Source organism: Sturnus vulgaris, chromosome 19, assembly GCF_052056855.1.
Source record: "Sturnus vulgaris isolate bStuVul1 chromosome 19, bStuVul1.hap1, whole genome shotgun sequence".
In the NCBI taxonomy this organism is placed as follows: Eukaryota; Metazoa; Chordata; class Aves; order Passeriformes; family Sturnidae; genus Sturnus; species Sturnus vulgaris.
This window is the reverse complement of record NC_142261.1, coordinates 10734502-10748808: the sequence shown is the minus strand read 5'-3', so window position 1 is coordinate 10748808 and position 14307 is coordinate 10734502. Positions and strand designations below refer to the sequence as shown.

Below are 14307 nucleotides of genomic sequence, written 5' to 3'. Positions count from 1 at the left end.
AAGTATGTGAGGAAGTAGCTGTAAAGCTATTACTTAGTTATAGTTTGGGTAGTTTAAAATCAAGTCCTAGGAAATAATGTCATGTTAAATCTCTAAAAGTGTAGCAAGAAGAGCAAACCCATTCTGAAGCAGTGGAAAGAGCAATTGAGTCTGCCTCTGACAGCTGCCACCTGGCATCCTATTAAATTTAACTCTGTGAAACTGCCAGGCATAAATCTTCCCTCATCCTGGAGAAAGCTAGAGATGAAAGAAAAAATTATGCTTAGAAGTCAGTTGTGGGAAAGACTTTGATCTTTACCATTAATGTGAAGGTTTTTGCATTTCTCCCAGATTGCCCATTGTCCTTCTGTGGACTAGAAACTCAAATTGTTTGCTGGAACTTGGCTGGGTATAATGAGAAGTGCAAGTTTATATTGTTACATAGTAGGAGAGAGAGCTAGCAAGGTCTGAGATTTGTTTCCACAGAGATTACTGCAGTTCTTAGATCAGTATGTACAGAAGGAGGTGCTTTCTATGCTAGGTGGCATGGAAGCATTAGTTAGTCTCATGAAATGAGCAAAAAGAAATTAATTGTTCAGGTTGGCAGTCCCTCTGCAAAGGTTTGGACAGGCAGTGCCTCTGGATGCATGTGTGGCCCTGCAGTTTCTCCTGAATGGAATTTGTCCCATAAAATCTGTGATGAAGGGCTATTACAAACAGGAGGCTTGATTGAATAGCCCTTATTAAAAATTCTTGCTGACTCCAGTTAGCCTTGCCTTTACAGAGAGTAACTGGAGAGCATGAGGAATGCAGTAACAGAGTGTCTGTGCAGACAATGAGCATAATGGCACAAAGGCTGCATCTTGATGTCAGTCAGGACTGGCACATACAGTTGGTTTTTGGTTTCCCGTTTTATTTTTTTTGCAACCATGTTTTTTTTAATCTGACATTACTAAACTAAATTTTCTGTAGTGGTAAATCATGTTGTTAAACCGTGAGTCACACAAATGTGTGCTAAGACCTGTGGTTTCATACTTGGCAGCAGTGCTGCTTAATTGACCTGTTTCCTCATTACCCATCTATCATGCTGGTACATGTGTTTTTGTGGCTCCATTATGGACTGGATGCAGCTGGTGACCTGGCTGTAAAGGGCTTAAAGTGTTTATGACCTGGTGAAAAAGGGGCACAAGTTGGGGGGTTGGATCAGAACCTTGAGAAGGTTTGTTACACAATTACCTGCAGCAGCCTGACAGAGAGCACTGCCAGGATGGAAACATCTGGGAGTGGAAGGGAAAGACCACTGCTCCAGCCAGCACTGCCTTGAAAAGTACTTCATCAAACACTGAAGCAGCTTCCTGGCATAGAAATACTTTTTATGTGTTCAACAGTTTCCATGTGATTTCAAAGAACTTTAAAAGAAGGGAACTTCCCTGTCCTATTCTAAGAAGGAAGGTTTGATTGTACCTCATGTAACAGAAAGGAAAGGAAAGGAAAGCAAAGCAAAGAAGTGAGGCAGGCAGGTTGGCCAAGGTCAGGAAGCTCTGTGGGAAAGCCAGAAATAGCACCCAGTGCTGCAGGCCTGTGCCTTGGCTACAAACCCATCAGTTGGCCCAGGCTGCCTTTGCAAGCTCATTGTCGAACAGGACCAGCTATTCAGTGGCTTATTTTTCACTGGTGTAAAATAGAAACAGTGCTGAGGACTCCACATACCTGTGTACAGGCACTGGCACTGCACTGTCTGAATCCCTTGGCGTGTTCAGAAACAGAAGTATCTATTGTAAGCCCTGTGAAATATCTGCAGAGAGGCTTTATCACAGTGGCTGGATGCCTGCAGTAGAAGTACTCTAAACCATCTTCATGCTTTTTACCTTGGTTTTTTTCTACAAGCAGGCACAGAGAGTAAGTACATGGAGTCAGTGAAAAGTAATGGATTAGCAGAGGTGAGAATGTAAACCACTTTAAGGTGGAGGTGCACAGCTTCCGTGGAAGTGTGTACCCCCCCACCACATCTCCTTAGAGCTAAGGGAACCCAAAGGGAAAATAAGGGCAGCAGGATTTAGTCCTTCATGATAATTCTCTAGTGGAGAGAGCAGTTTTAGGTCTCTGAAGATAAACACTTTTCCTGCCACAGGGAGTGTTCAAGCGTAGTTCCGTGTGGAAAGTCTCCTCTTCTGGTCTCAGACTTTTTCTGCGACTGTAGGAGCCAAGCCTAGGGACGCGGAGTTCCTCTCGAGCCAAACAGCCCCGCGGCGCCGAGCACCGACCGCCGTGCTCGGTGCGGGGCGAAGGAAGCCCCAGCAGCAGGTTCCCGGCTGGCCCGAGCCCTGCCCCGCAGCAGCCGCCCCTTCCCCTCCTGGGGGCGGGCGGCAGCGGCAGCGTTAGGACCCGGCGGCGGCTGCGGGCGGGGGGGGGAAGCGCAGCCCGGCGCTTGTTTACCGGGGAGGGGAGCGCCGGGGCAGGTCTCGCCGCGGTGCCGAGCGGAGCCGAGCTGCGCGGCCGGGCTGCCGGCGGCTCCTCGCCCACCGCGCCGAGGATGCTGCAAGCTGTGCTGCTGCTGGGCTCGCTGCTGCTGGGGGCCGCCCGCGGCGCCGAGGGTGAGTGCCGGCCCGGCTTTGTGGGGGACAAAGGCCGGTCTCGGGAGGAGAGACCCCCCCGTGGGGAAGGCGGGTGCCGTGCTGGGGAGCGGCCCGGAGCGGCGGGGGCTGCCCGGGCCGCCCGCAAGGCTCGTCTCGTCTCTCCGCAGAGTGCCTCCGCGGCAACGGCGCGTCCTACCGCGGCAGCCGGCAAGTGGCCTCCGGCGGCGCCCCGTGCCTCAACTGGCTGACGGTGCGGAGCGGCTCCGGCGCCGCGCTCCCGGCAGGTGGGTCCCGGCCGGGGGACGCGGGGTGGGGGGGGGTCTCGGGAGAGCGGAGGGTGCCGCGGCCGCGCTGACGGCCCGCTGCTCTCTGGCAGTCGATGAGGACCACAACAGCTGCAGGAACCCGGACGGCGACGCCGCGCCCTGGTGCTACATCCAAGGCGATACCGGGATCCCCGAGCGGCGATCCTGCGACATCGCCCAGTGCTCAGGTAAGAGCGGCCGCCGGCGGCCCCCCTCTCTTCCGGCCCCGTACCGCGGGGGGCTGCCTTTGTCACCAGGGTAGGGTCCCCCCTGCGCACAAACAACGCCGGGCTACGCCGGCACCTTCCTCGGAAACACCGCGTACCCAGGGCTCCCTTCCAGCCCCCGCCTGTGTGTGCACATCTGCTTCCAGCTATGCCGTGCTCCGCCCCTAGAGCTTTTCCATTAGTGCTAGAAAAAGCCTGTGAAAAGCCCCCACTCCCCCATAATCCACTTATCACTATAGCGCTCTCTAGCTATGTTGCAAAAGGCTGAGGTCTGGACATCCAGGAACTGCTGAGGTGTGGGTAGACTGTTGCTGTGGGGCTTGTTACGGCTGACTGAAGAAGCCTCCTGCTGTTAAAAAGATTGCCAGCGGGAATTTGAGTACGGGGTGCAGAGGAAGAATGTGGAAAAAATGAGAACTAGAAGGGAGGATAGTAAGAAATGGAAACACTGGATTCTTCCTGGATAGTCACAGTGAGAAACAGTTTGCCAAAGGAACTGTAGCTGAAGCCTGTTTCAGGGAGAGGAGGTGTCAGTATTGACTGACACCAGAGTAACCACTTGGGGTTTTTTGAACTGTTTACTACTTTCTGAGCCCTGCAAGATGTACTCGTACCACTGTCCCTTGAGACTGCTATCTTTGCATGTAAATACTTTTCCCACGCACATACACCCTCCCCTTTTTGTCACTTTGCTCTTTTTTTGGCCTGCTTTTCCCTAAAGATGAAGCAAAAAAAATGTTCTGCTGCCAAGATCCTTACTCAAAACACTCTTGCAGCTTTAGGATCAGAAGAGTTACCTGACTTTTCAGCCATTTGCATGTTTAATAGGTTTTGTATTTTTGCAGCTCGGAGTGGGCACCTTTTCATGCTCCAACAGTTCACTTTAGTTCAGTTGCCCTGGCTTAACCTACGTGAAGTTAGCTGTGCAGGACCCCTGATTTCCTGTCTCTGACTCCCTTCTGTACTTCCATTTCACATTCCACTGAAGACTCAAAATGGCTGCAGATAGAAAATCCACATAGAGTCATTGACTGCTGTGGGGGGAGATGCAGGTGGAGTGAATTTTCAGGTGTGTGAATAGCATTTCCAAAAAGGAAGGGGGTTTGTGTGAACAGGTAATAGATACCTACTTTGCACTGTCACAGCTTTTACAGTGCTACAGCTTCTATTTAAACTATGTCATGAAAGAAGGAGCTGCCTTGAAAATCTTTCAGTGCTGTTGATGAAAAAGAGCATTGATAAAAAACAGGGCTGGGAAGGAACCTGTATCCTTGGGCCTTGGCTGAGGAGGAACTTGTCCTAAGTCAATGGCTTTGCTGCCTGAGGGCTGCTCTGTCTTAGCCTGTCCTGTGGTGTCCCAGACTATCAGAGTTTGGTGCACCACTGCAAAGAAGGCCAGGGAAGAAAATCCCCAGGTTTTCACATCAGCTGGAGTCTTCTGTCAAACTTCCCTGTGTCAGGAAGATTGAGGCAGAAGAGAGATAAATAGGCTCCTGGGAGATTTGGGATGGAGATTCTCATAATCTTGTTCACGTCTGTTCAGCATGATTGAAGCTGCAGCCTGTATATCGATCTATACACTAAATGAAGTCATTGTGCATCCTCTGGACTCATGCCCTGAACCTGGGTTTCATTCTGCTGTCAGACTTCTCTCATCTGTGGGGGTGCCTTGGACTCTTAGTTAAATAGGTTCATGTCAGAGGAAAGTGGGGGGAAGAGTACATTTCTTGTCTACTTTGGTAGGACTTCTGGCAACAATTTAAGAGGAAACAAATGTTTTTCAGTGTGCTTTGAAGGTAGTTCAGTGATACCAGTCTAGAGCTGTCCCACTCTCAAGGCACATGTTGTTTTGAAGTACTCATAAGTGCTTGGTATGTTATATATTTTTATTTTCCCCTCTCTACAGATGCTACAACTAGCACAGCCCCAGTCCCTACAGGAGAAGTTGGTGCCTCCCAGGAGGATGAGCAGGTGTTTGAACCAGCTGATACTTTGCCGTCCCGGAGCGAGGCAGCCGCAGTGCAGCCTGTCATCGGGATCAGTCAGAGAGTACAGATGAACTCCAAAGAAAAGAAGGACTTAGGGATACTAGGTACAAAGCCAGGATCACACGATGGATCCATTCCTGCAATTCTGGCAGGACAGACCTGTTTTAAGATCCTGCAAGCAACATTATAGTTGGATCTACTGCCTCTAATTTTGTCTCTTTTTATTTTCTCTTTTCAAAGGTTATGTGCTGGGGCTGATCATGATGGTGATAATCATTGCCATCGGGGCTGGAATTGTCGTGGGATACATCTATAAGAGGTGAGTGGCTGTTCTTTGTTCAAAAGCTGGTGTATATAGAGCAGGAATGTCTGAGCACCTGCAGACCCAACCAGATCCTAAGGAAATGGAACAGAAGCATATGTTTGGTTATGGCACATTGAGCAAGTTTACTTGTCACGCTGAGGAAAGAACTACTGAAGAGTTAACTCTGTTCTCAGTTTCCCCCATTATTGTGATGTTCTGTCTCAGCTGAAGTTTCAAATTGCCCTCTTTATTATTTGGGTTTTTGTATGTGCATGTGCACCTTGACGTGGCTTTTTCAGATGTATCCAGGGGAGCAGGATTTTGTAAGAACTGGAAAGAGCAGATCCCAGGTGCCCTCACAGGAAGTTTCTTTTGATCAAAAAAAGAACAATCCTTCTACCAGGCCACCTGTTCCTCTGATTTCTCTAGCCTATCTTTAGAAGAAAACCGATTGGCAATTTTTTTTTTGCTACTCATGCATTGTATCCTATGAAGCTGACTATCAGGTAGCACTTTTTTTTTGGTCAAAGTTCATTTTAACAAAGCTCCTGTATACTTTAAGGTCAGTTTTGATTTGGACTTAAGTTACTCTTTTTTTCAGCCACTTGACTGTGTTGGACAGAAATGTTTCTGTAGCTCGGCAGTGTTTGAGGGCAGTGGCAGTAGCGAGCTGCTTAGATGTAAGAGAGGGCAGGATTAACAAATAGCAGTGATTGTCGCTGCAGCAAGGAAAGCCTAGGCTCCCTCCTCTGGGAGGGTTTGTTCTGTGTTTTGGCTGTTTGACAACAGTCTGACACAACCAAGTAGAAGGAGCCCTTTCCCAAGCTGGGACATGTCCTTATGTAAGTGTTTATAATAAATGCTGACAGAAAAAAAGCAGAGGGAGGAGTGTTACATAAGGGGCAAAACACAGAGCGCTGCTTGTCGAGGAATCTGATTTGAGGTGTCACTTCAGAGAATGCTGTCTTGTGTGCTGGCAGGAACGGCAGCCACTGCTGCACGCTTGGAGGCAGCTTTGAAAAGCAGCCAAAATGCTGACAGGAAACCCCAGCAGCTCTGCCTGCTTGAGATCACGAGCCTCAGGAGGAGGGAGTGGTGCCGGTCCCACCTCTCTCTCATCCTCAGCAGGAGGAACCAATAGACCAATTGTCCAAATGCAGCTTTGCTTCTCCAGTCACAGAGAGCTCACAGCAGGGCTGTAGTGCAGGTTTACTGTCTCCCTCCTTGCCTTGATCTCAAAATTGCATGTGCAAGCTGGCAGGTTTGGGTAGTAGGTGTGGTGAGAAACCTTTAATGAGTTCAGTAGTTTTTGGTATACATAGCTCTTCCGGAGACAACATGCTATTAATGCTAAATCCATTTTTAAAGCAAGGCAGTTCTTCTGCAGCACAAATTACAGAGGTGTCCTTTCCTTAGCAACAGGCTGGAGACTGAGGTAGGTTTGAGGAGCTGATTGTGGCATTAAGCTGCAGTGGCAGAAGGCACAGAAGGCAGAGCCAGCTCTGAAGTCAGCTTTAATACTTTCTGGACAGCTTAATTTGCTGCAAAAGGCAGAAGCTGTCACCACCTCCAGTATTTATTTCAGATGTAGCAGGTTACAGAAGCTGTTTTCCACAGCAGTGGCCTCTGCACTGTCTCATTTCTCCCCTGGGCCTGTGCCAGGCAGTGCTGTGGGACTGTAAAGGATAAGGAAACATATGGCAGCTCTGTGGTTTGAAGGAGGGGCCTGGCTTTACAGTCATTTATCAGCAGCAATGTCAGTCAATAGGCCAGTTTGAGGGAGGGACAGACTTCACTTGGCTGCTTGTTTTTCAGAGATGCTCAGCTATTACAGTAGGGAATATTTCTGGCCCTTTGTACGCAGCTGAAAACTCTGTTTATCCTAAAGAGCTGAGCCACTTCTTCTCTACTATACCAGGTTTACTGAGACTCTCCCTCCGAGCAGCAGCACTCACCCTATGTATGTTTTGTTTTTGTTGTAATGCAGGGGGAAAGACCTGAAGGAGAAGCACGAGCAGAAGGTTTATGAGCGTGAAATGCAGCGCATCACGCTGCCCCTGTCAGCGTTCAGCAACCCCGCGTGCGAGCTGGTGGATGAGAACACCATCGAGGTGCACACCAGCCAGACCCCCGTGGGGGACACGCGGGACGGCAGCGGCCCCCTCATGGGGCAGGCGGGGACTCCTGGTGCCTGAGCAGCTCAAGCAGGAGCGCTACAGGCTGAGCAAAGCCTCCAGCTTCCCACTGTGAGTGCAGGGGTTGCGTGTGTTCATTTCTATTTTGTTTTCTTTTCGATGAACGCCGGATGAAGGTGATGCAGAGGAACACAATGGGCTATTCATCATCTGTTTGAGGGGCACCTTTCAGTGCATGACCAGCTGGGGACTGGTGTGGTGGACCCTGCTACTTCCTCCCACCTATCTCCATGGTGTGCCAAGGAGCTGGGGGGGATGAGGGGCCAGGCTTACAACTGGCCACAGGTCCCATAGCCCGGAGTGTGGGCGTGGCTTCCTCTTTTTCTGTTCTTTTCCTATTTAATGGTGTGCACTGTTACTTAAGTTTCAGCCTGGAACCTCAGGAGAGAACAGTACTGCAGGGACTGAGGGGAGCTTCATGTCAGACTTAGCTAGATAATTACACTCTGATTATAGTTCCTGCCTTTTTGCTTTAGTGGCTGAGAGCTGGAAGCACTTTCCAGAATCTTGCTACTGGATCAGGTTTTTTCCCAAGGAAGAGCTTATTTGAGGGATATCTTTGGCCAGAAGCAGTATGTTTAACCCCACTGCTCTCCTCAAGCTCTTGACAAATCCAGGTCTTCCAGGGCTGAGGCCACTTCTCCATTCCCCTGTGGTGCTACATGCACAGCCACAGTTGTAGGTGTCCAGGGAATCTGTCTGTGCCTCCTGCTCACTTAGATCAGGAAAGCAAGGGCGTGTGATAGAGTTGTGGAATGAAGAAAACAAACTGCCCTTCAGTTACTTACTGCAGGTTAAACACTGAGGACAGATAACATCCTCTTTTGAACTCCCTTGGCTTCCTACAGAGCCAGTGCTGGACAGAGTGGCCAAGCTGTGGAGGTCACCCTGATCACACTGCAGCAGTTCTGGCTCTAAGGACAGAACAGGGCAGCAGTTTTGTAAGATACTGAAGTTCTGGTGGAGCTCCTGGCCCAGCCTCTGTCACACACTCAGCTTGTGCAGCAAGACTACTTACTTACAGAGCCTGGGCCTATTAGAGAGGTTTTGTAACAACTTTTATTAGCATTTCAGGAGGTTTGGAAGGAATGGTTTGCTGCAATGTCTCCCTAATGGCACCAAGGCAAGGCCAGTTCAGGGAAACATCTGTCCCCGCTTCAGGGGACTCAAGCCATTCAAGTAAGTTTTCCAGCCATCTGCTTTATAGCTGTGGGCCTAACAGGGAGCAGCACTTGGCAGCAGGGGTTTTAGTGTTAATGTTTGATTGAGAAAAGGGAAATATTTTATTTTTAAATGCTTTTGAATACCATTTCTTTGTAAAATGTTTTAAATACCTCATTATGAGAAGGTGCAAACTGTGCTACCTTGTATTAAAGCTTAAAAGAAGAATGCTCTGTAGACCTGTGTGGACTGTGGCTCATCTGTGCATTCCTCCTGCCAGAGCAGCATCCTTTGCCTTGTTTCAGACTTTGAATTGAGGAGATGGGAAGATACCATTTGAGGTTGTCAGGCCCAAAGGTAAATCCCTACAAGCAGTGCCTGCACTCAGCACCACTGAAAGGGCATAGAGCTTGTCAGCAGCTGCCAGCAGCTGCTCGTGGACTGGGACAGTTCCTGAAAAGCAGCTGTGGGGGTGTGAGCTGTGGGTGACTCAGCAGACTGGCCCATGGGAACACACACAAGGGGTTACAGCCCCTTCCTGCACTGACCTGGGTCAGCTCTGCTTTGGTGCTGCTCAACAGCAGCTCCATCCCTTGAGAAGCACAATGGAGACAGAGCACAGCAGGTCACAGGAGGTACTAACAGAGCCAGGATTTTTGTTCAGTTGTTGTCTTAACAAGCGTCCCCTGAACGACATATTTCAGAATGTTTCCAAGAACAGGCTGTATTTATCTCTGGCTTAGAAAAGGAAAATGGAGAGAGGCTCCATGATCTGCTGACTCCTGTCCACCCTTAAAAACCAACCAACAAATGAACAGAACTGAACTTCCCTTTCCCTCACTCCAGGTAAATAGTCCTTCAGAGCACTGCACTGTGATTCTGCAGTTCTGTGAATGTGGCAGAGGCCACTGACTCAAAACAGGGTGTTCTAGACGGTACCTCATCTCATCTGGGCAGTTTTGATGTTGCCATTTTGTGACTACAATAGAAACCCGAGAAAGTTACAGCTTCCGGCTTTATTTAACACAGAGACCACAACAATCTTGTTCTCAAGAGCATACAGTGACTGCTTTTTAATTTAGTTAGAATGTGGGGCTGTGCAAATCACAGTTCATAAACCCCACCCACACATCACCCAGGACTCTCCCTTCATGGGTCCCCTCACAAACCAGCCTGGGAGGGGGGAATGAAAGGGCAAATCCTATTAACAATCCTGGATCCACTGGATCCAGTTTAGAGGCTCCTGCCTGATTCACAGCACAGGGAGTCCCCAGTGTTTCTAAAACACCACTACACAGACTAAAAACACCCCCTTTGTATACCTGATGTCAGGTGATGGCTGGCCCCATGTTATTTTACATAATACTTTAAACTCATGGGTAGGGGGAGGAAACCAAAGTAACAGCAAAGACTAACACCCATTCCCCACCATCCAATGCTGAAGGGAGGGGGAGTGGAAAAGGAGCACACTAAAAATCCAGTTAAACCATGATGTTTGTGAGACTTACGAGCAGAACTTGATCCAGCTTTTTGTTCAGTTCTGCCAACCATGTGAGCTACTGCAGCAGTAGCTTTCTTCCTTCCTTCTCCCACCAAGGAAGAAAATACACCCCTAGCCACCTCCCAATGACTCCAAGGCCTTCCCCCCACCCCCAGAGCAGGGAATAACCCTGAGGAAAATTTCTGTTTAGAGAATCAGCTCAGGTGCTGCAGCAGCAGCTGCAAGAAGGACCTTCAAAGGGAGCAACTTGCACAGTCTGCAGGAAAGGATGAGGTAGTGGCAACTGAATTATTAGCTCTCCAGCTGCCACTCCAGGGAGGATGGGACATTCTCCAGCACTTTTCTAGTCATAACAAGTCCATCCTTTAACTAACCTGGGGCAAGTCCCCTTTTGTCATTGTCCATGCCTAAGGTCTGAGCCACTTCAAACCTTTGGCTTTCTGACAAGCACCTTCTGCCACCATTTCTGTCACCTCACATCCGCAGGGCAAGAGCTGAAGCACTCAGGAATGTCCACACCCAGTGCCTAGTGCAGAACTACACATTCAGGTTCAAATACTTTCACCTAGGTTAACGTTTTGGGCAGGCAAACTCACTGCAGGCGCCAGGGGCTGAAAATGCTCCAGTGGCTCATTTGCCACCTGCCTCATTTGCCATCAGGAGGGGCAAGCAGAGCCCAGTCTTAGTGTTTCTAGGCAGGCTTTTGGAGGTATTCAGAGACACAGAAGGAATAAAAGCCCACAAAACCAAAACAACAATTCATATGTGCTTCCCCAGAGACAAGGTATTTCAGGAGAGCTGCCCAGTTCCTGGGGCTTTTTACTCCTTCCTCTGATGTGTGTCAGAGGCCAAAATCTCAGTGGGTTGTTCTGGGAAACACATGCAAATACATACATGTGCTGTCCTGGTGGGACACATTGCTGGATGTCCAATTTCCCCAGCTTTCTGGGCAGGGCAGTCAGTGGGAGAAGCTGTTCCAGAAGTGCTGGTCCTTACCCAGGAGAATCTCCTATAGCAATTCCCTCCCTGGCAGACAGGCCAGGGTGGCTTCACAGCTTGCAGCCAAGTTCTAAGGCACCACAGTAAAGAAGCCTGAAAAGGCCAGAGAACATTTTCTCAAGCCAGAAAAATAGTGTTCAGAGGCTTTCCTAGGTGCAGCTGGCAGGAAACAGTCCTTTTTGCTTCTGAAACACGCCAGAAATCCACAGTGAATCAGGATATCCAAGAGGAGGGAAGTTGGGTGGGGAGAGAGAGGCAGTGCAGCAGCTGCACAGCATGGTGCTCCGTTAATGCCCTGGAGGTGGCTGAAGTGCATCTCCCTCCCTGATGCTCATCCCAGCTCCAATGGAAGTGATGCAGGCAGCAGCACGAGCGCACTAGGTAGTGTTTTCAGGTAGCTTGTCACGGTTCAGTCCGTACTGCACACTCACATTGTGGTCCAGCTCCTCCAGCTCAGATGGAAGGGGGATGGCAAGTTCTCCCAGGTACAGAGAGAGAGCTTCAAAGGAATCTTCCAGCTTGGAAAAGGGGGGCCTAGAAACAGCAGTGAGAAACACAAATAGGAAAGAGAAAGCAGAACAGCATCTGGAAAGGCTGAGCTAGTTGTCCATCTGGGTCCCTGTACCATGTACAGTGTGGTGAACAGGGCCAAGATTTCCTCCCCGTTCAGCTTCCAAGCTTCAAAGCCCTCATCTATCTGGGCTACCCATTTTTATAGCCAGTGAGTGACCAGGGAGGTCTGGCTCTTTGGAACTTACTTGGCAGCAACACTGTTCTGAAGCTACAGGTTTCATAACTGAAATCAAATTGAGTATTTACCTTACTGTCAAAGTGTGCCCCTACTCTTGGTGCCTGAGAAATCTTGAACAATCATTCCTCCTTTACTGTCTCTGTCTTGGAATTGTTTCAGACATCTCCACCATAAACACAGCAGTCTCTCTCCCAAACTGTTGAGTGTGAAGTCTCTCATGGAAGCCTTTGAGCATTCCTATAGAAGGCTGGAGCTGCCCTCTGTGCAGGGCAGTGCTTCCACTATGGGAATACAGACACATCTTGCAGGCTTCCAAAGACCCCAAACCTACCTGCTCTCTGGTTCCAGTCTGCAGCAAATAGCAGCCAGAGGGAAAAAGGCTGGAGGACAATCAGCAGGAACAAACTTCTCCCAGAACAGCTTGACATTAAGGCCAAAATCCAGTGTGCGTGGGAGACAGTCTGGGTCAGCATAAACCTGGCCTATGATCTAGGGAAAAATCAGAGAAGCACTTAAGTACTGCAAAGGTTCCAGAGTGTTAATAGGGAACTTCTGCATCAGGCAGGGGCTCCATCAAAGTATTATGGTGGAAAGGAAACAACAGAAACATTGCTCTTCCTTTCCAATGAAGCCACTGCTCATGGCGCTATGTACAGACAAACTTTACTGGAAACTTTTTCAAGTCCACAGCTGTGGAGGAAGTCCCAGATGCCTTCTCCTCCTGCCCAGGGTCTCTCTGCCAGAAGACACAGCATGATGTGCCCCTCTCAGGGAGCTCCACAGTGTCTTGCAGCTGGGGATGATACAGCCCTTCCTGATTGCAGGTAATCAAGGCAACTGGCATCACCATCCCATCCCCATCCCTAAACCATCTTACCATGCCATCAGCAAAGCCCCTCAGTACAGAGCCAGTCCTAAACAATGCTGGGAAGCCAACAGCACCTCTAATTCTGAGTTGTTCTGCCAGTGACAGATTCAACCCCCACCACAGCCAGAGGGCCGAGGGACAGACAAGAACAACCATAACTGACACCCAGGAGGCTACAGGTAAAGGAAAGCCAGTAAAGAGCTGGCTGGACAGGGAAGCCCTGCCCCAGCATTGCCCCAGTGTTCACCACTTCCAGCACAAGTGTAGGAGGGAAGGAGCTCACAGCAGAGAGCTGTGGGGTGATCTAGACTCACAAGGTCACTACAAACTTTCACATGGAGAGAGTATTAGGTTTAAAGCCTCATCAGATATCATAGAAGGGGTGTTATTTACAACCACACAGGCTTTTCTGTGCCAATAACTCAGCACAACAGCCACATCCTATAACTAGACAGAAATGCCCATTATGTATTTTGGCAGGTTTATTTCCTTATCTGTTTGAGTGTTTAATTTTTTTTAGCATCATTGTTTTGGTGACAAGAAGAATGTTCATACGCTACTACCCTTTTATTTTCTTTTTTTCTAGATGAAACAATTGTTTTAATCCCATATACAGATTTTTCAAGTTCCTAAATCTATCACTCACAACCACAATATTCTCTGAGAGGAGGGCCTAGTGTAAACAGAGCTCCTTATGAGGCCACAAAGATTTATGCCCAGACATTTTCTTTGTCCCCTTCATCCAAATACTGAAAATGAAACTGTGCTGGCATCCCCCAGTGTTCCTGCAACTGCTGTGTTACACATAACACCCTGCCCTTCATCTGTATTTCCATTGTCATACACACCTTTTAAACTGAAAATACCTTGCAGCTTTCAAGTGCTGCTTTTTGTTCTGCAGATAGAAAAGCCTGACGTAACAGTCATACTCTGCATTGGCTCAGAAATAAACTAAGCCAACAGACTTCAGGGTGCAAGCTTCATTAATCGACCTGCAAAGAGGTTTTTGTTTCCACTTCTTTGAAGTGAAGTGCCATCCCCAGTGGAGGCCCTGAATTTGCTGAGATTATGCAGCTGATTGTTCTTTTAATGAGGCAGAAAAAGAAAAAAGCATTGCAGTTCCAGAGAATACATCTACTTTCAAATGGATACCAGGCTCAGTCAGAACCGGATGACTGTTTTAACAGCTTCTCTCAATCCAGAAAGAAACTGGGACCAGAAAACTGCAGTTATCTTCCTTGAGGAAACAGAGGCAGGGTAAGCTTTCTCCCATTCTGATTCACTAATAATGTGCTGTTAGGTCACAGGCTGCACACTCAGATGCAGAGATCTGGATGATACCATGTGTGCACAGAGATGGTCTATTAAAGATGTCATGTAATGTCCTTGCCTTACCTCACAGAGAACAATCCCAAATGAAAAGATGTCCACCATCTCATCGTAGCTCTGTCCT

General features: G+C 48.7%; 2 protein-coding genes across 5 annotated transcripts in view; one reads left to right on the top strand and one right to left on the bottom strand.

Annotated features, from left to right (window-relative positions):
* Positions 1 to 1886: 1886 nt before the first annotated feature.
* PIK3IP1 (phosphoinositide-3-kinase interacting protein 1) lies at positions 1887 to 8972 on the top strand. The gene is made up of 7 exons (XM_088176260.1): positions 1887 to 1919; positions 2180 to 2573; positions 2723 to 2839; positions 2932 to 3048; positions 4994 to 5179; positions 5316 to 5394; positions 7367 to 8972. The coding sequence occupies exons 1-7, from the start codon at positions 1887 to 1889 to the stop codon at positions 7572 to 7574; spliced, it is 1134 nt and encodes a 377-aa protein (XP_088032386.1). The 3' UTR covers positions 7575 to 8972.
* Positions 8973 to 9732: 760 nt separating this feature from the next.
* Positions 9733 to 14307, bottom strand: part of LIMK2 (LIM domain kinase 2) — a 30840-nt gene continuing 26265 nt past the window's right edge. For all 4 annotated transcript variants that reach the window (XM_088176274.1, XM_014894645.2, XM_088176275.1 and 1 more), the window contains 3 exons: positions 14250 to 14305; positions 12318 to 12475; positions 9733 to 11769 (listed from right to left, as the gene is read on the bottom strand). In XM_088176274.1, coding sequence (XP_088032400.1) covers positions 11613 to 11769; positions 12318 to 12475; positions 14250 to 14305 — 371 coding nt within the window. In that variant the 3' untranslated portion in view covers positions 9733 to 11612. The remainder of the gene's footprint in view (positions 11770 to 12317; positions 12476 to 14249; positions 14306 to 14307) is intronic.